Consider the following 23,471-nt stretch of genomic DNA (forward strand, 5'->3'; position numbering starts at 1 on the left):
ATCACTCAGCTTTGCATCAATCTAATAAAGGCTCTCTCAGCAGATCCTGACACATTTGTTCAATTGCTGATTTTGAAACTCCATTCCCTGGAAAACCCTAGATGTACTTCCTCCCACCATGTGATGGAGGCTGGGGAAGATGTCCGAGGCATTTAGCTTTAGAGCCATCAGCATGCAGGACATGAACAAAGAGACCGTTTTGGTCTCCCCAAAGGGAGTTTCAAGGATTACACACTCAGGGGAGAGGAACTGACCTTTCTACATTGTTGACATTCAGAGTGTTATATGCATGGTGGGGCAGTGATTTTTCCTGCGTGTGTGAGGCAGGTAGGGGAATGAATCAAGAATTCTGCTGTGAAAGTCAGGAAAATACGATAGCTTGCCTTGTACAGGGCCGACCTGGGTTTGATCCCCACCACCTCCACCTGGTCACCACAAGTCCTACCAGGAATGATCCCTGAGTGCAAAGCCTGAAATATGTTTTGGGCACTGCTAAATGTGTCTCTTAAGGCCCCCAAAGGAATTCTGTTGGGGGAACTGGTGATTTAGGACAGCCAGCAAGGATGCCAACCTGGTTCATTCCTCAGAACTGCATATGGTCCCCTTGCATAGCCAACAGGGACCTTGAATAAAGAGTCACAAGTAAACCCTAAGCACTGTTAGCTGTGACACAACTCCTCCCCACACAGACATCATGAGTAGCACTGCAGCACTGTCCTCCCAGTGTTCATCTTTTTGCTCGAGCGGGCACCAGTAACATCTCCATTGTGAAACTTGTTACTGTTTTTGGCATGTTGAATATAACACAGGGAGCTTGCCAGGCACTGCCATGGGGTGGGATAGTCTCGGTAGTTGCCGAGCTTTCTAAGAGGGACAGAGGAATTGAACCCAGATTGGCCATGTGCAAGGCAACGGCTACCCGCTGTGCTATTGCTCTGGTAATAGTTAAAAATAATTGTTACAAGTATGAGATTAATACCCAAGAATAGCTGAGATCAGCACCAGGAGGATTACTCCATAACTTAGAGGCCAGCCGGGTATCCTAGAGGAAAGGGCAGTTCAGATAGAGAAGGGAGCACCAAATAAAGGATGTTTGGAGGATCCTCCCAGGAGGGGAGATGCATGTCGAAAGTAGACTATGGACTGAACATGTTTGCCACTCAATGCCTCTTTTGCAGACCACAACACCCAAAAGGAGAGAGAGAACACAGGGGATTGCCCTGCCACAGAGACAGGGGGTATGGGGGGATGGGGGTGGAAGGGATATTGTCCATGGTGGTGGAAAATGGGCACTGGTGGAGGGATGGGTATCTGATCATTGTATAATTGAAACCAAAGCACAAAAAATTGTAAATCTACAACTGTAAAAAAAAAATAAAATAAAATAAAGGAAAAAAAATAATTGTTACATGTTAAAATAGTTGTAGTACTGTCCTCCCATTGTTCATCTTTTTGCTTGACTGGGCACCAGTAACGTCTCCATCGTGAGACTTGTTAATGTTTTTGGCATACTGAATATGCCACGGCTAGCTTTCCAGGCTCTGCCGTGCAGACGGGATACTCTCAGTAGCTTTCCGGACTCTCTGAGAGGGGCGGAGGAATAGAACCAGGGTCAGCCGTATGCAAGGCAAAGGCCCTATCTGCTCTGCTATGGCTCCAGCCCATGATTAGTACTGTAAGCTAATATTAACTGGTTCAAAATAATCTCTTAAAAAAACAATTGCACACAATTCACTCTTTTGAACCAAATTATATGGAGTTTGTAAAACTTTATCATTTTGCATATCAGCCTGAACATCCTTTCCTTCTTTGTTAGCATCTGTAAAGAATGTAACTGCTGCTTTAATAGGTTTAGCTTTTATAATGCTAGGCCAAATCCAATTCATAAATTTAAGAAATTGAAACATCTTTGGCTTTGGAAAGCTGTTACACATTTTGCTCAAATAATCAGTAGAAGCAAGTTGCCAATTCTCATCAAGTTCCCATAGTGCTTGTATTTGTTCATTGGTCAATGGCACAATAATTTCAGCAGGATCACTCCCTGTTGTCTAGTTCTTTTTCTTCCTTTTAGAATTATTTGAGATATTTTATACACATAAGTGGCCAGTTTTTTAGTAGGCTTATGACGTAAAAAACTCCATTCCACAATATTACTTCCTTGTACCAGAATGCCAGTGGGAGAATGTGATGTACACAACACTATCAGATTTAAATTTTCTAAAGAATCAATTCTATCTAGCTGAGTCTTATTTACAATTTCCTTAATTAATTCCAGTTCCCATTCACTGTAGTGCTGAGTTGCCTAGGGCTCTTAAGAGAAGAATCAGGGCTGGAGTGATAGCACAGTGGGTGTGGTGTTTGCCTTGAGTGCGGAGGACCCAGGTTCAATTCCCAGCATACCATATGGTCCCCCGAGCACAGCCAAGAGTCATTGCTAAGTGTATGAGCCAGGAGTAACCCCTGTGCATTGCTGGATGTGACCCAAAAAGAAAAAAAAAGTTGACTTAAAAGGGTCTGGAGCAATAGCACAGCGGGTAGTGCATTTGCCTTTCACACGGTCGACCCAGGTTCGATTCCCAGCATCCCATATAGTCCCACAAGCACCGCCAGGAGTGATTCCTGAGTGCAGAGGCAGGAGTTTCCCCTGTGCATCGCCGGGTATGACCCCTCCCTCCAAAAAAGAGAAGAATCGCTGTAGTGGTAGCACAGCAGGTAAGGCATTTGTCTTGCATGAGCTGACCCGGGTTCGATTCCCCAGCATCCCATACGGTCCGCCGAGCACCGCCAGGATAATTCCTGAGTGCAGAGCCAGGAGTTGCCCCTGTGCATTGCACTGGGATGCGATGCATAGTTAAAATAGCTAAATAGTTAAAAATAATTGAGTAATAGTTAAAAAATAATTGTGATGGAACCATGAGAGACTTTGTGGACAGCCACATGGAGGGAGGAAGGTGTCCAATGTCTGAGTTCAAGGGCTCTCACTTCTAAGATGTGTTCCACAAACAATTCCCAGAAGAATGTCTATTTCTCCTGATCCTCTCACCCCTTTCCTCCATACTCACCCCCACTATCAAGGGGGAGCTGCTTCCTAGGTAACAGAGTGACCCCCATTCTGCATCTACAGTTCTAGTTTATGGCCTCCCGTGCTGCCCTGGTGCTTTATCCTGGAGAGGGGACATGGAGACAGAAACTCAAAGGTTCTTTGGATCCAAGTAGAGGTGGGGATGGATGTGTCCAGAAGCCAAAGAGCCCCGGGAGACAGGAGGCTCTTAATCTATACTTCGTGGTCTCGCTAGGCCACTGCCCCCAGTAGGAGACTCCAGTCCTTGTGCAGGACCCTGCTTCACATACTGCGATTTTCTTTTGTTTGCTTGTTTTGGATCATCCCTGATGGTACTTGGGGGCCATCTCTGGATCTGTGCTCAGGAATGGCCCTGGATGGCACTCATATGTAGTTCTGGGGATTCAAATCAGAGTTGAGGCAAAGGGAACCTCATTCAAGGCAAGTGCCTGCCCTCCTGCACTATCGCCCTTTTCACCATCTTTTCTTGGGCCTCCACTTCAACCATTAGATATTTACTCATCTGGCTATTTTAGACCTTATAGGCTCAATTAGCCCATGATTCTAAGGCAAAAATTCATAGGAGCCATCTCTGGGAGACTGATGGGTGAATTAATGAAGAATAGATCTGCTAGCAGAAAGGGAGGGATATTTGTAACATTGGGTGTGGGGGAGTGGAAGGGCTAGGAATTGTTGTGGAGGGAAACTATAGAAAGGAGACAATGAAGGAGGAATGCATTTCCTCCTCCCCAGGAGATCAGTATTTCCCAGGATCCCTGGCTGGCAGCTGAGCCTGATTGCTCCTTAGCTGAAAGCTTGCCGCAATGGGGCCAGGGAGGTTATGGCAGAGAAGGGACCTGTTGTTTTTACCTTTACTGGATTTCGAACTGGATGAATAGTCTAGAGAAGGAAACGTGTACTTTTCAGAAAGATCGAGTAAGTAGTAGGATGTGGATGTAAAAGACTAATGAAGCCCTGGGGTGTGACCAATGGCCCTGATGGCCCCCAAGATGGTGGCAATAATGAGGAGGGTCTAGCCCTCCACACCTTTTCTACTCTGCAGGACTCGAGCTTGAACTGAGGTAATTTGGGGTGTACTGACACTGGCCGATTGCACCCCTAATCAGGTAGATAAAGAGATCGACAGTTGGGCTTGATGAAGATAACAGTCTGTTGCTCTATTAGCCCACAAGCAACTGCTTAGACATGTCTTCATTTGCGGGTGTCCTGGAAGCAGGGTGTGTGTGTGGTGGAGTTCAGGTATTTCCACACTCTTCCTTAACTCGCCCTGCTGCCCTGAGAGCTGGAATATGATGAGCCAATCCCCATGGCCCAGCAAGGATGCCTCCGAGCTTTCCTCTGGGACAAACCCACTGGCTCTGGGATATGGCATGGAAGTCAGGGCTTGCCTCTCTATGAAGGTCAGTGAGTATGGCTGCTACTTGGGGGATTCAAGATTTGATGCTTTTGTTTTTGATTGGGGGTCACACCCGACAATGCTCAGAGGTTACTCCTGGTTCTGCACTTAGAAATTACTCCTGTTGGTGCCCAGGGGGACCATTCAGGATGCTGGGGATTGAACCTGGGTCCAGCATGGCACATAGAAAGCAAATGCCCTACTCGTCATACTATCTCAGCAGCCCCATGGAATCAAATTTTGATATTTTGTTCAACATCGGCTTATAGCACTTGCTTTTATTTTAAAGAAAGGTTGCTTTTTTAATCTGTATCAATGAATTTTTGGTTATTATGTTTAATGACACTGGGGATTGAACGCAGGGCCCCATACACGCAGTGAGAGTATTCTATTACAGAGCTCAAGCTCCATGACAATTCCTTTGTGGGGCATGCACTGAATTCTTACCCCTTTAACTTTGCAACCGAGGGCCAAATGAACACCTCGCTCCTGTTCCTCTTAGTTCTAGACGCTTGAGAGATGGAGTCAGGATGGGATGAAGAGAGCATCCCCCAGAGTGTCTAAATGCTTCTCCAGGGTACTGTGCATTCTGACTGTTGACATATGATTAGAAGGTACGTTGGAGGGTGGCTCTAAATCAAAAATCGGCAACTGGGCCAGTTCTGTTCCTGAGACATATCAAGACATTTTTTATTTTCACGACTAAGGGAGGAGCAATTGACAGCTAAAGCAGGGAGAGACTGAGGATTCTACTAAACTCTGCACCATGCTTCGTATACTAGGAATTACTTGGCTTCAGATAGTAATGGTACAAGGTTGACAGCCTTGGTTGAAAAGCAAGAACAAAGGCTTTTACACTATAAGATGAGTGTAAGAGAGGGAGAGCCAGGGAAATAAAGGAGATACAGTTGGAGAGAGAAGGGTGAAAGAAGAGAGAAGGTCAAAGAGAGGCTTAGTAGCTGAGAAGCCTTGGAAATTTAGCTCCCTGCTTCCTGTGATATATATATAATACAGATATATGGATATATATGGACATATATGCTCTTTTGGGTCACACCCAGTGATGCATGGGGTTACTCCTTGTTCTGCACTCAGGAATTACTCCTGGCAGTGATCGAGGGACCATATAAGATGCTGGGAATAGAAGCGGGGTTGGCCAGATGCAAGGAAAACACCCTACCTGCTGTACTATCGCTCCAGCCTCATTCCTCTGCAATATTGACTGGTCACTGTCCCTATCGATTCTCACTGTCCTATCTGTGAGGATGGATGATAATATGAGCTTCCAGGGATGTGTTGCATTGGGTTCATAGGACGTAACGGATCTACAGAGGACGTCAGGAGTCCTGAGGTTCCTCTGTAGGCCTCTCCCACCTTTCCTCCATTATCCCACTCTCTGCTGAGACATCAGTCAGCGTCACTCCTGGGGTGAGTGGAAATTCAGGGGACACCTCAGGTGCAAGACACCCACAGATGGCAATAAGTCCCAGGAGGTAGGTTTCTATACATATCCCCTGGTATCAAAGCAGAAGTATGACAAGTAAGCAAATTTCTTTTTTTAAATAGTTTTTATTTAATCACATTGAGATAGACCCTTACAAAGCTGTTCATGACTAGAATCCAGTCTAACAGTATTTCAATACCCATCCCACCACAGTGTACATTTCCCAGCACCAGAGTCCCCAGTTTACCTTACATCTCCCCCACCACCCCCACAATTAAGCAAATTTCTTATCAGTAACTCTGCCCCATCCCCCAACTGGAGCAATCATAACAGCCTCTTCCCACTTCCCTAAAAGCTTAATATAAGGATCCTTCCCGGGACCTCAGCAGGCAGCTGTGCTGAGAGTGGATGCCACGGATGCTTAGGTGAGTCCTCCCCATCCCTTGATGCCCAGGGTGGAGAGTCCAGGGCTGGGAGGAAGCAGGAGCCCATGAGGCCAACACCTTGGAGGCTTGTTCTCAGTACTGGTGAGGCTCCTTCAACCTCTGTCCTGGATGGAGCCAGTGGGGGTGCATGCTATGGATTCAGATTCTGGGGCGGGGGGTGGTAATTGCTGCTCCCAGGAGCACTGTGGCTGGTCCTAGGAGAAAGAGACTTATGTCTTGGTGCTGACGTCTCTGGGACCTGTTCCAGGTGCTACAGCAAAGGGTGTGTCCATCAAAAGACAGTGACACTCTTTAGTTTTGCCTTTAATCAACCAGCTATTGTTCTTGGTGCCAAGGAACTGTGCAGAGGCACTCGACACCTGCAAGGAGAGAAGCTGCTGTGACCCCTTCCCCGACTGGAGAGATGAAGGTGCTCCTGCTGCTGCCCCTTCTGCTGGGAGCTGTCTCTGCGCGCCACCTGGGTGAGTCCTGCCTGGCCTTCTCAGCCATTGCTCTCTCCTTGGGCTCCTGGGGAGACAGAGGCCTTCTCAGAGGTGCTTCTCACACCCCCAAAATACCGACCTGTGGGGTGAGGGTCTCACCTGTCTGGACACATGGGCCAAGACATCTGGCTTTGCCGTAGTATGGTTAGACCCTCCCAGTTTTACCTCCACGTGGAGGCCCTAGAAAGACATGTGTGTGTGTGTGTGTGTGTTTGTGTATATTTATGCCTGTGTGTGTGTGAGAGCGTATGTCTGTGTGTATATCTCTGTGTGTGTGTGTGTGTGTGTGTGTCTAATACTGTCCATGGTCCTAGAAGCAGAGTCCAACCTGATGGCAGGTAACTTTTTCTTCAGGGGACAATGCCACCCCTCCAGATTATCTGGACAACCAGGCCAACCTGAGCCAGAACCTGGACAGCTCCGGGGAGAAGAAGGGAGAGTTGGCACTGCATGGGGAGGAGATTCCATCAGGGGAAGAGGAGGCCAAGGCTTCTGACTTTCAAGACACTTTCGAGGATAAGGACAACCTGGATTCAGACCTTGCTGCCTCGGGGAACGTTGTGTGTCCCAAGGAAGAGGACACAGTTCAAGAGGATAACAATCCTCACAAGCAGTTCCGTCAATATACATTAGTGGGGTCTTCCAGGACATTTTCTGCATCTCAGGTAAGCGGCAGAGAAACTTCGGGAAAGTTCCAGGCTAGGGTGTGTGTGTGTGTGTGTGTGTGTGTGTGTGTGTGTGTGTGTGTGCTTAAGTAGAGAGGATTCGAGCATCTGTTTTTCCTTCTTCTGACTAGCAGTTCATCTAATCTAGTGTGAGCAACTCTGTGTCTTGGTGAGGTTTTGGTAAAGCACAGATCTCTAGCTTAACAGCTTGGTGTCTGTACATATAACACATTTCTGGGTGATGATAATGTTGGTGCTGTGCAAAGTGCACATGGAGACCCAGAGACAAACACAAAAGGCCTCTGGGTCAGATGTCCCTGTGTGAAGCCCTGGCTTGGCCTTTCCTGGACAGTGTCCTTGCAGGCAACTTCACATTGTGTCAGCATTTGTAAAGAGAGGAGAGGTATTGCCAGCTGTAACCAGCATGAAAAACGTGGCTGCAAGTTCCTAGACTAGGGATGAGAATGGACTGAGATCTGGAAAGTATCAGGAACAGTCCCAGAGCCATGGTAAAACTCTCTATAAATGGCGACTGTAAATATTCTGGCCATTAATATTACTCACTGCAAGATGGTCCTGACGACATGGGATGGAGGTAGTCAAGCGGGTAGGGTGCTTGCCTGATTGTGGTTGAAGCTCTGGTGCTATATATGAGCCTGCCATGTGTGATCCCGAAGGGCAAAGGCAGGAAGAGGCTTGAGTGCAACTGGTTGTGGCCCCTAAACAGAACAGGAAAAGAAGTTCTGGAAGACAGACAGAAGAGCAAGAAATCTGAACTGGAACAATAATACAGTGAGGCATGCTCTTGCATTGCACGCAGCTGCCCCGGGTTCTATGGGCAGCATCTTGGGCACCACCAGGGGCAAGTCCTGAGCTCACAGCTAGAAGAAAGCTCTGAGCACAGGTGGGCATGACACAAACTCCAAAAATAAACATAAAAGCAAGAGATGGAACTGAGGGAAAACAAGCTAGTCCCTGGCTTCTGACAGGTAGCAGGACTCTAGAACTTTTCCTAGAGTCCCAGGACCTGGGGAAACCAAGGGTCAACTCTCCAAGCCCTGTCCTCTTTTCTCTGCAGGAAATTTGCAAGAGGTACTACGGGGGCAACCTTGCTTCCATCCACGATATCAATACCAATAATCAACTCAGGAGTTTGGCCAGCAGGATTAACCAAGGCCAGGTCTGGATCGGAGCCACCATCTCTCAGTGGGTAAGTGAGCACCCACCTCATAGGGACAGGGTGTTCTTTATGACAGCCCCTAGCATGCCCCTGATATCAAGGCAGCAGCAGGCAGAGGTGTTCTGGCTCAGGAGAATCCCGCTCTGGGCACCCCTCTCTTTTCAATGTCCCATCAAGTCACTTCATGTTCGTCCCTTGACTCTGCCGAGGACTGGCACAATAGATGGTGGCTGGTTCCAGGTCCAGCTTCCCTTCCCTCTGCCTTCTCACTTTGCCCACACAGCTGGTGGCTAAACATTAATGCATGTTCCAGGAATTGACTAGCACCCTGGGAGCTTCTGTTTCCTTAAGGGTCCTTCTCTCCGAGTTTGTGATGGCAAATGAGTAAGAGCCCAGTTATTTTCTACTCAATGTGCTCATAGGCAAGCAGTACCAGCATGCCCAGGTGGCTGATTAGGAATGTCCAACCCTAGCAGGGCCCTACTCCCAAACACCCTAAACCCGAACCTGTATTTTCATAAGACCCCCAGGAAACTTGGGTGTGTATTGAACCCCGTAAAGGCTGCATGGTCCCTTGGGGCTGATGGGTCTCCACGTATATGTCCCTGGTCGAGTGAGTGTCCTCAGATGAGCTCATTCACAGACTGAGTGTCCAGAATGGAGACAGTGCTCTGACCAGGCATTCTCTGTGGCCACCAGAGAAACAGTAGCTGTTACCTTGAAAAGGTTGGTTCTCTGACGAGACTATTTTTCCTTTAGTACGAGTGCAATAGATATACTTGGGCAGACGGGAGCCGTTGGGATTTTTCTCACTGGGCCCCAGGACAGCCAGGAAGAGGAACAGGAAATTGTGTGACCCTGTGCACCCGAGGTAAGGGGATGGACGCCAGGTGAGGGTGTGGTGGTGGTGGTGGTGGGAGGATGACTCTGACCTGTTGCCCCTCTGAGCTGCCTGGTCACACGCCCTAACCCAGGTCCTGCCCACATTGGAGAAGCAGCAGGTGGCTCTGAGGATTGACACTGGGCTTCCCATGACAGAGAGCCAAGCAGCTTGATGGGCAGGGGGCAGAGGCCAAGTGGCCTTCTTCCTTCTCCCAGCAGATCTCAGCCCTGGGCCTGGGGAATAGGATGGGTCAACTCTTTCCTCTGAGCCACAGGGGACAAGAGTGAAGGAATGATGTGACAGGCAGAGCAGCTGGCAGAAAGGGAGGTGTGGGTCAGGGCTGAGGCAAAAGTTGGGAATAGGGCATGGCTGGCAGGTTGCTAGCCATTGTAGAGAGGTGTGGACGCCACAGATGAGGAGGTTCAAGAAGTGGCTGAGTCCACATGGATGGAGTCAGGCTTCCACATCCTGGCTCTTGTCAGCTGAGATAGTGAAGTGCTTACCCCACCTATCTCAGTTTCCTGATGGGCGCAATGGGAAGATAGCACCAAGTCTATCAGGGGTCAGCATGAGGATGAAAGTTTGTGTCTGCAGAGAGACCTCCTTCCAGGAAGAGCTCCGTGATCTGCTGCATTAGCTGGGATGGGAATGAAGGTGGGAAGTTTTCAGTAGAGACTGTGAGCCAGCTGAAATCTCTGTGTGCTCTGTTGCTAGATGGCGTTTGGAAGCGAGCTCAATGCACAACGCAGCTGCCCTTCATCTGCTCTACCTAAGCAGTGGTTCCAGTTCCTGTTCCAGCAGTTCCGGTTCCGGTCCCACCTCCCTGCCCTGGAGCTTCCTCCCTCTCACTGTCCTGGGGCACTTGGCTCCATCCCTCAGCTTTCCATCAATCTAATAAAGGCTCTCTCAGCAGTTCCTGACTCATTTGTTCAATTGCTGATTTTGAAACTCCATTCCCTGGAAAACCCTAGATGTACTTCCTTCCACCATGTGATGGAGGCTGTGGAAGGTTTCCGAGGAATTTAGCTTTAGAGCCATCAGCATGCAGGACATGAACAAAGAGACCATTTTGGTCTCCCCAAAGGGAGTTTCAAAAATTGCACACTCAGGGGAGTGGAACTGGACTTTCTACATTGTTGACATTTAGAGTGTTATGTGCATGGTGGGGCAGTGATTTTACCTGCATGTGTGTGGCAGGTGGGGGAATGAATCAAGAATTCTGCTGTGAAAGTCAGGAAAATACGATAGCTTGCCTTGTACAGGACCAACCTGGGTTTGATCCCCACCACCTCCACCTGGTCACCCCAAGTCCTCCCAGGAATGATCCCTGAGTGCAAAGCCTGAAATACGTTTTGAGCATCACTAAATGTGTTTCTTAAGGCCCCCAAAGGAATTCAGTTGGGAGAACTGGTGATTTAGGACAGCCAGCAAGGATGCCAACCTGGTTCATTCCTCAGAACTGCATATGGTCCCCTTGCATAGCCAGCAGGGACCTTGAATAAAGAGTCACAAGTAAACCCTAAGCACTGTTAGCTGTGACACAACTCCTCCCCACACAGACATCATGAGTAGCACTGCAGCACTGTCCTCCCAGTGTTCATCTTTTTGCTCGAGCGGGCACCAGTAACATCTCCATTGTGAAACTTGTTACTGTTTTTGGCATGTTGAATATAACACAGGAACTTGCCAGGCACTGCCATGGGGTGGGATAGTCTCGGTAGTTGCCGAGCTTTCTAAGAGGGACAGAGGAATTGAACCCGGGTTGGCCATGTGCAAGGCAATGCCTACCCGCTGTGCTATTGCTCTGGTAATAGTTAAAAATAATTGTTATATGTTAAAGTAGTTGTAGTACTGTCCTCACATTGTTCATCTTTTTGCTTGACTGGGCACCAGTAACGTCTTCAACGTGAGACTTGTTAATGTTTTTGGCATACTGAATATGCCAAGGCTAGCTTTCCAGGCTCTGCCATGCAGGCGGGATACTCTCAGTAGCTTCCCGGACTCTCTGAGAGGGGCGGAGGAATAGATCCAGGGTCAGCCGTGTGCAAGGCAAAGGCCCTATCTGCTCTGCTATGGCTCCAGCCCATGATTAGTACTGTAAGCTAATATTAACTGGTTCAAAATAATCTCTTAAAAAAACAATTGCACACAATTCACTCTTTTGAACCAAATTATATGGAGTTTGTAAAACTTTATCATTTTGCATATCAGCAAAGAAGGAACAGCCTTTCCTTCTTTGTTAGCATCTATAAAGAGTGTAACTGCTGCTTTAATAGGTTTAGCTTTTATAATGCTAGGCCAAATCCAATTAATAAATTTAAGAAATTGAAACATCTTTTGCTTTGGAAAGCTGTTATGCATTTTGCTCAAATAATCAGTAGAAGCAATTTGCCAATTCTCATCAAGTTCCCATAGTGCTTGAATTTGTTCATTGGTCATAGGCACAGTAATTTCAGCAGGATCAGATCTTGTTGTCTAGTTCTTTTTCTTCCTTTTAGAATTATTTGAGATATTTTATACACATAAGTGGCCAGTTTTTTAGTAGGCTTATGACAGAGAAAACTCCTTTCCACAATATTACTTCCTTGTACCAGCATGCCAGTGGGAGAATATGAAGTACACAGCACTATCAGATTTAAATTTTCTAAAGAATCAATTCTATCTAGCTGAGTCTTATTTACAATTTCCTCAATTAATTCCAGTTCCCATTCACTGCAGTGCTGAGTTGCCTCGGGTTCTTAAGAACCGAATCAGGGCAGGTGCTATAGCACAGTGGGTAGGGTGTTTGCCTTGAGTGTGGCCACCCAGGTTCAATTCCCAGCATCCCATATGGTCCCCTGAGTGCCACCAGGAATAATTCCTGAGTGTATGAGCCAGGAGTAACCTCTGTGCATTGCTGAGTGTGACCCAAAAAGAAAAAAAAAAGTTGACTTAAAAGGGGCTGGACAACGGGTAGTGCGTTTGCCTTGCACGCGGCCGACCCAGGTTCGATTCCCAGCATCCCATATGGTCCCCGAAGCACCACCAGGAGTGATTCCTGAGTGCAGAGCCAGGAGTTTCCCCTGTGCATCGCCGGGTGTGACCCCCCCCCCCGCCAAAAAAAAGAAGAATCACTGGGGCTGGAGTGGTAGCACAGCAGGTAGGGCATTTGTCTTGCATGAGCTGACCCGGGTTTGATTCCCCAGCATCCCATACGGTCCCCCAAGCACCGCCAGGAGTAATTCCTGAATGCAGAGCCAGGAGTTGACCCTGTGCATTTCACGGGGATGCGATGCATAGTTACAATAGCTAAATAGTTAAAAATAATTGTGATGGAACCATGAGAGTCTGTGTGGACAGCCACCTGGAGGGAGGAAGGTGTCCAGTGTCTGAGTTCAATGGTTCTCACTTCTAAGATGTGTTCCACAAACCATTCCCAGGAGAATGATTATTTCTCCTGACCCTCCCACGCCTCTCCTCCATACCCACCTCCACTATCAAGGGGGAGCTGCTTCCCAGGTAACAGAGTGACCCCCATTCTGCATCTACAGTTCTAGTTTCCGGCCTCCCCTAATGCCCTGGTGCTTTATCCTGGAGAGGGGACATGGAGAGAGCCTCAAAGGTTCTTTGGAACCAAGAAGAGGTGGAAATGGATGTGTCCAGAAGCCAAAGATCCCTGGGAGACAGGAGGCTCTTACTCTATACTTGGTGGTCTCTCTAGGTCACTGCCCCCAGAGGTGACTCCACTCCCTACGCAGGACCCTGCTTCACATACTGTAATTTTCTTTTGTTTGCTTGTTTTGAATCATTCCTGATTGTATTTGGGGGCCAACTCTGGATCTGTGCTCAGGATTGGCCCTGGATGGCACTCCAGGGGATTTGAGTCCTGGGGATTCAAATCAGAGCCAAGGCAAAGGGAACCTCATGCAAGGCAAGTGCCTGCCCTCCTGCACTATCGCCCAGGCTCCTTTTCACCATCTTTTCTTGGGCCTCCACTTCAACCATTAGATATTTACTCATCTGGCTATTTTAGACCTTATAGTCTCAACTAGCCCTTGATTCCAAGGCAAAAATTCACAGGAGCAGTCTCTGGGAGACTCATGGGTGAATTAATGATGAATAGATCTGCAAGCAGAAAGGGAGGGGATGTTTGTAAAAGTGGGTGTGGAGGAGTGGAAGGGCAAGGAATGCTATTGGAATGAAACTATAGAAAGGAGACAATGAAGGAGGAATGCATTTCCTCCTCCCCAGGAAGATCAGTATTTCCCAGGATCCCTGGCTGGCAGCTGAGCCTGGTTGCTCCTTAGCTGAAAGCTTGCTGCAATGGGGCCAGGGAGGTTAGGGCAGAGAAGGGACCTTTTGTTTTTACCTTTACTGGATTTTGGACTAGATGTGTAGTCTAGAGAAGGCAACATGGAATTTTCAGGAAGATCTAGTAAGTAGTAGGATGTGGATGTAAAGACTAATGAAGCCCTGGGGTGTGACCAATGGCCCTGATGGTCTCCAAGTTGGCGGCAACAATGAGGAGGGTCTAGCCCTCCACACCTTTTCTACTCTGCAGGACTCGAGTTTGAACTGAGGGCATTTGGGGTGAACTGACACTGGCCCATTGCACCCCTAATCAGGTAGATAAAGAAATCGACAGTTGGGCTTGATGGAGATAACACTCAGTCTGTTGTTCTATCAGCCCACAAGCAACTGCTTAGACACTTCTTCATTTTAGGGTGTGCTGGTAAGCAGAGGAGTGGGGGGTGGAGTTCAGGTATTTCCACACTCTTCCTTAACTCGCCCTGCTGCCCTGAGAGCTGGAATATGATGAGCCAATCCCCATGGCCCAGCAAGGATGCCTCCGAGCTTTCCTCTGGGACAAACCCATTGGCTCTGGGATATGGCATGGAAGTCAGGGCTTGCCTCTCTATGAAGGTCAGTGAGTATGGCTGCTACTTGGGGGATTCAAGATTTGATGCTTTTGTTTTTGATTGGGGGTCACACCCGACAATGCTCAGAGGTTACTCCTGGACTTAGGAAATACTCCTATTGGTACCCAGGGGGACCATTCAGGATGCCGGGGATTGAACCTGGGTCCAGCATGGCACATAGAAAGCAAATGCCCTACTCGTCATACTATCTCAGCAGCCCCATCGAATCAAGTTTTGATATTTTGTTCAACATCGGCTTATAGCACTTACTTTTATTTTAAAGAAAGGTTGCTTTTTTAATCTGTATCAATGAATTTCTTGTTATTATTTTTATTGGTGCTGGGGATTGAAACCAGGGCCTCATACACGCAGTGAGAGTATTCTATTGCACAGCTCAAGCTCCATGACACTTCCTTTGTGGGGCATGCACTGAATTCTTACCCCTTTAACTTTGCAACCGAGGGCCAAATGAACACCTCACTCCTGTTCCTCTTAGTTCTAGACTCTTGAGAGATGGAGTCAGAAATGGGGTGAGGAGAGCATCCCCCAGAGTGTCTGAATGCTTCTCCAGGGTACTGCCCATTCTGACTGTCGCCATATATTTAGAAGGTACGTTGGAGGGTGGCTCTAAATCAAAAATCGGAAACTGGGCCAGTTTTGCTCCTGAGACATGTCAAGACATTTTTGATCATCATGACTAAGGGAGGAGTTATTGACTAAAGCAGGGAGAGACCGAGAATTCTACTAAACTCTGCACCATGCTTCGTATACCAGGAATTACTTGGCTTCGGATAGTAATGGTGCAAGTTTGAGAACCTTGGTCGAAAAGCAAGAACAAAGGCTTTTACGCTTCAAGATTAGTATGAGAGAGGGATAGGGAGCGAGGTAAAAGTCAAGTTGCGGAGAGAAGAGTGAAGGAAGAGAGAAGGCCAAAGAGAGGTTTAGTAGCTGAGAAGCTTTGGAAATTTAGCCCGCTGTTTCCTGTGATATATATATATATATATATATATATATATATATATATACACACACACACACACATACATATATATGTATGTATGTATGTATGTATATGTATATATATGCTGTTTTATGTCACACCCAGCGATGCACAGGGGTTACTCCTGGCTCTGTTCTCAGGAATTACTCCTGGCAGTGATTGGGGTACCATATGGGATGCTGGGAATCGAAGCGGGGTTGGCTGCATGCAAGGCAAACGCCCTACCTGCTGTACTATCGCTCCAGCCCTATTCCTCTGCAATATTGGCTGGTCACTGTCTCTATCTATTCTCACTGTCCTATCTGTGAGGGAGGATGATGATATGCGCTTCCAGGGATGTGATGGGTTGAGTGCATAGGAAGTAACTGGTCTACAGAGGACGTCAGGTGGCCTGAGGTTCACTTTGTACCTCTCCCATCTTTCCTCCATTATTCCGCTCTCTTCTGAGACATCAGTCAGAGTCAGTCCTGGGTTAAGTGGAAATTGTTCAGAGTTGGACACCTCAGGGCAAGATACCCACAGATGGCAGTAGGTCCCAGGAGGTAGGTTCCTGTAGGCATCCCCTGATATCAAAGCAGAAGTATAACAATTAAGCAAATTTCTTTTTTAAAAAGGTAAAAGGTAAAGGTAAAGGCCCTCCCGTGGATCGTCGATTTGCTCGAGCGGGCCCAGTAACGTCTCCATTGGAGACTTTGTTGTTACTGTGTCTGGCATATCGAATACTCTCGGTAGCTTGCCGGGCTCTCCGAGAGGGGCGGAGGAATCGAACTCGGGTCGGCCATGTTGGCCGCGTGTAAGGCGAACGCCCTACCCGCTGTGCTATTCAATCACTTTGAGATAGACCCTTACAAGGCTGTTCAGGATTAGATTTCAATCTAACAGTATTTTAATACCCATCCCACCACAGTGTACATTTCCCAGCACCAGAGTCCCCAGGTTACTTTCCATCACCCCTCCCACCCCTCAATTAAGCAAATTTCTTATCAGCAACTCTGCCCCCGTATCCCCCACCTGGAGCAATCATAACAGCCTCTTTCCACTTCCCTAAAAGCTTAATATAAGGGTCCCCCCAGTGGCTCAGCAGTCAGCCGTTCTGAGAGTGGATGCTTAGGTGAGTCTCTCCATCCCTTGATGCCCAGAGTGGAGAGTCCAGGGCTGGGAGGAAGCAGGAATCCATGTGGCCAACACCTTGGAGGCTTCTGCTCAGCACTGATTAGGGTCCCTCCCCCTCTGTCCGGGAGGGAGCCAGTATGGGTGCATGTTATGGAGCCACAATCTAGCAGGGGAGCGAGTAATTGCTATCCCAGGAGCACTGTGGGTGCCCCCAGGGGAAAGGGACTTAGGTCCTGGTGTTGACATTTCTGGGACCTGTCCTAGGTGCTACAGCTCAGGGTGTGTTCTTAGGAAGACAGTAACACTCTTTTTTTTTTCCCTTTTGGGTCACACCTGGCGATGCTCAGAGATAACTCCTGACTCTGTACTCAGGAATTACTCCTGGCAATGTTTGGGGGACCATATGGGATGCTGGGCATCGAACCCGGGTCGGCCGCATGCAAGGCAGATGCCCTCCCCACTGTGCTATTGCTCCGGCCCCAGACAGTGATACTCTTTAGCTTACCTTTAACCAGCCAGCTCACACACTGCATTTGTGCTCTGTGCCAAGGGACTGTGCAGAGGCACGCGACACCCACAAGCAGGGAAGGTGCTGTGACCCCGTCGCAGTCGCCGACTGGAGAGATGAAGCTGCCGTTGCTGCTACCTCTACTGCTAGGAACTGTCTCTGCGCGCCACCTGGGTGAGTCCTGCCTGGCCCTCTCAGCCATTGCTCTCTCCCCCTGTGCCTGTTCTCCTGGGCCAGGGCCACAGTTTTGACTTCTTGGGTGCCCCCAGTCAATGCTTCTCACACTAGGTTTCTGTGAAACTTAGAGCTGTGACCAATATCTCTCTAGGAGCCTTCACAGGGAGAAAAAAAAGCCACCTGGGGAGTCAAAGGCCTTCTCACGGGTGCTTCTCACACCCCCAGAATACTCACCTATGGGGTGAGGCTCTCACCCTTCTGGACACTTGGGCCCAGAGATCTGGCTTTACCCAAACTGAGTTAGACCCTCCTAGTCTTGCCTCCACATGGAGGCCCTTGGAAGACATGTGTTTGTGTGTGTGTCTCTCTCTCTGTGTTTGTGTATATGTCTGTGTGTCTCTCTCTTGTGTGTCTGTCTCTCTGTGTGTACATGTGTGTATGTCTTTTTGTGAGTCTGTGTGTATGTCTGTGTGAGTGTATGTGTGTCTGTCTGTATGTATGTATATGTCTGTGTGAGTGTATGTGTGTATGTCTGTGTGAGTGTATATGTGTGTTTGTCTGTGTGAGTGTGTATGTCTGTATGTCTGTGTGAGTGTGTATATATGTCTGTGTGAGTGTATGTGTGTGTATGTCTCTGTGTATGTGTATGTCTGTATGTGTGTGTTTGTGTGTGTGATACTGTCCATGGTCCTAGGAGATTCCAACCTGATGGAAGGTTACCTCTTCTTCAGGGGACAATGCCCCCCCTCCAGAGTGTCTGGACAACCAGGCTGACCTGAGCCAGAAACTGGACTACTCTGAGGAGCAGAGGGGCGTGTTAGCACTGCATGGGGAGGAGATTCCATCAGGGGAAGAGGAGGCTGAGGCTTCTGGATGTCAAGAGACTTTTGAGGATGAGGACAACCTGGATTCAGACCCTGCTGCCCCAGAGGATATTGAGTGCCCCAAGGAAGAGGAGGCAGTTCAATTGCAGGGCACTCCTGAGTGTAAGACTTGTCGCTATGTGTTGGTGAGGAAGCCCCAGGCATTTTGGGAAGCTCAGGTAAGTGGCAGGGAAACTTCTGGGAAGCTCCAGGGTAATGTGTGTGTGTGTGTGTGTGTGTGTGTGTGTGTGTGTGTGTGTGTGTGTGTGTTTGTGTGTGTATGAACGCTAGGGTAGGAGAGAAGATTCAAGCATCTGTTTTCTCTTCTTCCAGACTAGTAGTTCTTCAAATCTAGCGTGAGTGACTCTGTGTCTTCATGAGATCTTGGTAAAACACAGATCTCTGGCTTAACAGCCTCAAGTTTGCACTTAGAACATGTTCCTAGGTGGTGATGATGTTGGTGCAGTGCAAAGTGCACATGGAGACCCAGAGATTCACACAAAAGGTCTCTGGTTCAGATGACCCTGTGTGAAGCGCTGGCTTGGCCTTTCCTGGACAGTGTCCTTGCAGGTGACTTCACCTTGTGTCTGCATTTGTAGAGAGGAGAGGTAGTGCCAGCTGTAACCAGCATGAAGAAATGTGGCAGCAAGTTGCTAGCCTCAGGATGAGGCTGAACTGAGACCTGGAGTATCAGGAACAGTCCCTGGGCCATGGCAAAACTCTCCATAAATGGTGACTGTAATTATTCTGGCCATTAATATTACTCCCTGCAAGATGTTCCTGATGACCGGGGAGGTAGTACAATGGATCGGATGCTTGCCTTGACCACAACTTATCTAATTTGATCTCCGGCACCCCATAGGGCCCCCCGAGTCCTGCCAGGAGTGATCCCTGAACATAGAGTAGGAGCACAGATGATTGTGGCCCCAAAATCAGACAAAAAATGTTGCTGAAGACAAAAGCTTGGAATGGGATTGAGGGGAAAGACGTGTTCCCTGGCTACTGACAGGCAGCAGGACTCTGAGCCTCTTTCTTAGACAGGAACCCAGGGTGAACCTCTCCCGTACCCCCCCCCCATCCTCTTCTCTTTGCAGAAAACGTGCAGCAAGCTCTACCAGGGCAACCTCGTTTCCATCCACAACCTCAATACCAATAATCAACTCCGTTATTTGGCCACTGGGATTAACCAAGGCCAGGTCTGGATAGGAGCAACCCGAAGGCACTGGGTAAGTGAGCACCCACCTTGCAGGGACACATATTTTTTTTTTCTGACAGCCCCCAGGATGCCCCGCTGAACACTGACAGCTGAGATGACAATAGTAGCAGGCAGGGGTGTTCTGGCTTTTGAGAACCCCCACTCTGGGCACCTCTCTCTTCCTGAGTCCCTGTCCAGTGACTTCATGCTCGTCACTTGACATCTGCCGAGGACTGGTACAATAGGTGGTGCATGATTCCGGGTCCAACTTCCCTTCCCTCTGCCTTCTCACTTTGCCCACACAGCTGGTGGCTAAACATTCATGCATTCATCACAGACTGACCAGCTTCCTGGGAGCTTCTGTTTCCCTCAGGGTCCTTCTCTTCGAGTTAGTGATGGCAAATGAATAAGAGCCCAGGGGTTTGCTACTCATTGTGCTCCCGGGCCAGCATTACCTGCGTACCCAGGTGGCTGGTTAGGAATGTCCAACCCTAGCAGGGCCCTACTCCTAAGCACCCTAGACCTGAGCCTGAATTTTCATAAGACCCCCAGGAAACTTGGGTGTGTAGTGAACCCCATGAAGTCTTTGTGGTTCCCTGGTATTAGTCACAAACTCTTGGGGCTGATGGGTCTCCGAGTAGAGGGTTGAGTGAGTTTCTCTCTTTTTTTTTTCTTTTCTTTTTATTAGCGAAACACCATGAGGTACAGTTGTAGATTTACAATTTTTTATGCTTGGGTTTTGATTATACAATGATCAAATACCCATCCCTCCACCAGTGCCCATTTTCCACCACCATGGATAATATCCCTCCCACCCCCACCCCCCTATCCCACCCTGCCTCTGTGGCAGGGCATTCCCTTTTGTTCTCTCTCTCCTTTTGGGTGTTGTGGTCAGCAAAAGAGGCACTGAGTGGCAAACATGTTCAGTCCATAGTCTACTTTCAACATGCATCTCCCCTCCTGGGAGGATCCTCCAAACACACTTTATTTGGTGCTCCCTTCTCTATCTGAGTTTCTCTCTTTTTTTTCTCTAAATAATGTAGGAGTACTGCTATTTGTTCAGCCTTTGATTAAGCTGATTGAATTGGGCATGAACTCCACATTACTTTTTTATTTTATCGTATCACTGTGAGATAGAGTTACAAAGCTTTCATGTTTAAGATTCAGCCATACAATGATAAAACACCCATCCCTCCACCAGTGCCCATTTTCCACCACTATGGATCCCAGTATCCCTCCCATCCCATCCCCCCCATTCCACCCTGCCTCTGTGGCAGGGCATTCCCTTTGTTGTCTCTCTCCTTTTGGGTGTTGTGGTCTGCAAAAGAGGAATCGAGTGGCAATCATGATCAGTCCATAGTCCACTTTCAACATGCATCTTCCCTCCTGGGAGGATCCTCCAAACACCCTTTATTTGGTGCTCCCTTCTCTATCTGAGTTTCTCTCTTTTTTCTCTCTAAATAATGTAGGAGTACTGCTATTTGTTCAGCCATTGATTAAGCTGATTGAATTGGGCATGAACTCCACATTACTTTTTTATTTTATCGTATCACTGTGAGATAGAGTTACAAAGCTTTCATGTTTGAGATTCAGCCATACAATGATAAAACACCCATCCCTCCACCAGTGCACATTTTCCACCATCACTGTCCCAAGTATCACCCCCACCCCGCATACATACACATCGCAGTCCTCATCCTGCCTCTATGGCAGAAAATTTCCCCAATACTCTCTAACTTGGGGCATTAATTTTGCTCGAATTTTCCCACCACCACTCAAGCTTGTCCAGGGCAAATGCTAGGTAGTATAATTTCCATAGCTCATTTCGAAATTCACAAGAACTCGAGCGGCCATGATTGTAAATGTAAATTTCTAGATTGTAAATGGTTGGGTTCCAGAGACGTCTCTGTATGGCACTAATCCATTTTGGGATTCAATTGGGAGTCTCTGGGCCAGGGCTTTTGGTGTGCTAAGATGGCTTCCAGAGGCAAATTGTGGGCGTGACAGCCAGTCTTCTGGGCAGGTGGTGACCTGGGGAGGGACAGCCTGGGTTCTCTGCCACCATGCGGCCTGGAGATTTAGTCCTGAACCCGCATACCTGGGTCTTGCTTGTGAAAGCTCTTGGTCACTGGGATTCCATCTTGTGTAGGTGGGGAGACTGCACCTGCTCCATCTGTGGTGCCCTGGTGATATTGGCTTGGTATGGGGCCCGAAGAGATCTCCAGCACTGTGGTGTCTTCTGGGACTTGCTGCTATGTCTCTGGGTCAGGGCTGTTGGTGTGCTAAGGTCCACATTACAAAATTTTCAGCAGATTATATCTTGGTGAGGTCCATCCTGAGATGGTGGAGTCAGGCTTGGAGTATGGCTGCAATTTTGGATTGTGGAAGCAAGTGACTGCCGGGAACTCTGCTTGGTTGGGCAGAGGCCAACCCGCCCCCCCCCCCCAATTTACTCCGGTCTGTTCAGCTATGTATGGGTCCCAGCTTAATTGCGGCTTTTGATCTCTTTCGAGATTATTTAGGGGTTTCTGAGGCAAGGCCAATAGCAGAGCTTACAGGGTGGTGCTGGAGTTGGTTATTTGGGGTGACTGCCAGTGCCTCCAGGTGTATTGGGAAGTGGGGGAGGTAGCCCATCCCAACTCTGAGTGAGCTTGTATAGCTGAGCTGGAGGTGGTTTGTGGATGTGACTTCCACATACCTAACTTTTGGCCATTTAATTTCTTGGTAAACTTGTTCCCAAGTTGTTGGGGTATGGCCAAAGCCACAGAGGCAAGTTTGGGGTATCAGGAAGCCTGAAGGTAACATCAGACTGATGCACTAACCCCGCAGGTACAGGTTGACCTGCTGGCGGCACCATACCCCTGGTTGAGTGAGTTTTAAGATGAGCCCATTCATAGACTGAATGTCCATAAGGGAGACAGTGCTCTGGCCAGGCATTCTCCGTGACCACCAGAGACTGTTTCCTTGGATTGGTTGTCCTCTGATCCAGACTATTTTTTCCTTTAGATCCTGTCCAGAAAATTTAAGTGGACAGATGAGAGCTATTGGAATTTTACACACTGGGCCCCAGGAGAGCCAGGAAATGGAGGAGGACGCTGTGTGTTCATGTGCATCAAAGGTGAGGGAATGGACGCCAGGTGAGAGTGTGGTGGAGGGAGGATGACTCTGACTGACCCATTGTCCCTCTGAGCTGATGGCCACAGGTCCTAGCCCGGGCCCTGCCCACATTCGAGATCCAGCAGATAGCTGTGAGGGCTGACACTGGGCTTCCCGTGGCAAACAGCCAAGCAACTTGATGGGCCGGGGCAGAGGCCAAGTGGCCTTCTTCCTTCTCCCAGAAGAGCTCAGTCCTAGGTCTGGGAAGTGGGTTGTGTCATCTCTTCCCTCTGAGCAAAGGGGATACGAGTGAAGGAATGATGTGACAGGCAAAGCAGCTGGGAGAAATGCAGGTATGGGTGAGGGTTGAAGCCAAGAGGTGGGAATAGTGCCTGGCTGGCAGATTTCTGGCTATTGTAGAGAGATGTGGATGCCAGAGATGAGGAGGTTCGATAGTGACTGAGAGTCCTTATGGATCAGTCTTCCACATCCTTGCTCTTGCCAGTTGAGATACAGTCAAGTGCTTACCCCACCCTGCCTCAGTGTCCTTATGGGTGCAATGGGAAAATAGCACCAAATCTGGGGTAATCGTGAGGATGAAAGTTTTTGTCTAAAGATAAACCTCCTCCCAGGAAGAGCTCCGTGATCTGCTGCATTAGCTGGGGGGGGGGTGAGGAGTGAAGGTGGAACGTTTGCTAAAGAGGCTGTGAGCCAGCTGACATCTCTGTGTGCTCTGTTGCTAGGGGGCCTTTGGAAGCGAGCTCATTGCACAAAGCTGCTGCCCTTCATCTGCTCTGCCTAAACCAGCGGTGCCGGTTCCAGTTCCATTTCCGGTTCCAGAAGTTCCGGTTCCATCTCCCTGCCCTGGAGTCTCCTCTCTCTCATTGTCCTGGGGCACTTGGCTCCATCCCTCAGCTTCTCCATCAATCTATAAAGACCCTCTCAGCAGTTCCTGACTCCTTTGTTCAGTTGCTCATTTTGAAAATTCATTCGCTGGAAAATGCTAAATGCACTTGCTTCCACCATGTGATGGAGACTGGGGA

The 23,471-nt window shown here is 48.5% G+C and overlaps 3 protein-coding genes across 3 annotated transcripts in view; all 3 read left to right on the plus strand.

The window, feature by feature from the left end:
- Positions 1-4,218, plus strand: part of LOC130041858 (proteoglycan 3-like) — a 43,082-nt gene extending 38,864 nt beyond the window's left edge. Inside the window, exon 6 of the mRNA XM_056134145.1 lies at positions 4,189-4,218. Coding sequence (XP_055990120.1) covers positions 4,189-4,218 — 30 coding nt within the window. The remainder of the gene's footprint in view (positions 1-4,188) is intronic.
- Positions 4,219-6,771: 2,553 nt separating this feature from the next.
- LOC130041868 (proteoglycan 3-like) lies at positions 6,772-9,713 on the plus strand. The gene is made up of 5 exons (XM_056134153.1): positions 6,772-6,829; positions 7,205-7,515; positions 8,594-8,725; positions 9,455-9,566; positions 9,670-9,713. Exons 1-5 carry the CDS (start codon positions 6,772-6,774, stop codon positions 9,711-9,713), a joined length of 657 nt encoding a protein of 218 aa, XP_055990128.1.
- Positions 9,714-17,213: 7,500 nt separating this feature from the next.
- On the plus strand, positions 17,214-23,230 carry LOC130041879 (proteoglycan 3-like). Its single transcript, XM_056134164.1, has 5 exons — positions 17,214-17,271; positions 18,006-18,316; positions 19,232-19,363; positions 22,339-22,450; positions 23,172-23,230. Exons 1-5 carry the CDS (start codon positions 17,214-17,216, stop codon positions 23,228-23,230), a joined length of 672 nt encoding a protein of 223 aa, XP_055990139.1.
- Positions 23,231-23,471: the final 241 nt, after the last annotated feature.

The sequence above is a fragment of the Sorex fumeus genome, unplaced genomic scaffold, assembly GCF_029834395.1.
Source record: "Sorex fumeus unplaced genomic scaffold, SorFum_2.1 ptg000007l, whole genome shotgun sequence".
In the NCBI taxonomy this organism is placed as follows: domain Eukaryota; kingdom Metazoa; phylum Chordata; class Mammalia; order Eulipotyphla; family Soricidae; genus Sorex; species Sorex fumeus.

Bases quoted from the DNA above. Each gene is read 5' to 3' on its own strand.
- LOC130041868 (XM_056134153.1), top strand. From the start codon at position 6,772: ATGAAGGTGCTCCTGCTGCTGCCCCTTCTGCTGGGAGCTGTCTCTGCG. The intron at 6,830-7,204 runs GTGAGTCCTGCC...CTTTTTCTTCAG, and splicing joins TGTCTCTGCGCGCCACCTGG to GGGACAATGCCACCCCTCCA. The intron at 7,516-8,593 runs GTAAGCGGCAGA...TTTTCTCTGCAG, and splicing joins GGACATTTTCTGCATCTCAG to GAAATTTGCAAGAGGTACTA.
- LOC130041879 (XM_056134164.1), top strand. From the start codon at position 17,214: ATGAAGCTGCCGTTGCTGCTACCTCTACTGCTAGGAACTGTCTCTGCG. The intron at 18,317-19,231 runs GTAAGTGGCAGG...TTCTCTTTGCAG, and splicing joins AGGCATTTTGGGAAGCTCAG to AAAACGTGCAGCAAGCTCTA. The intron at 19,364-22,338 runs GTAAGTGAGCAC...TTTTTCCTTTAG, and splicing joins GAGCAACCCGAAGGCACTGG to ATCCTGTCCAGAAAATTTAA.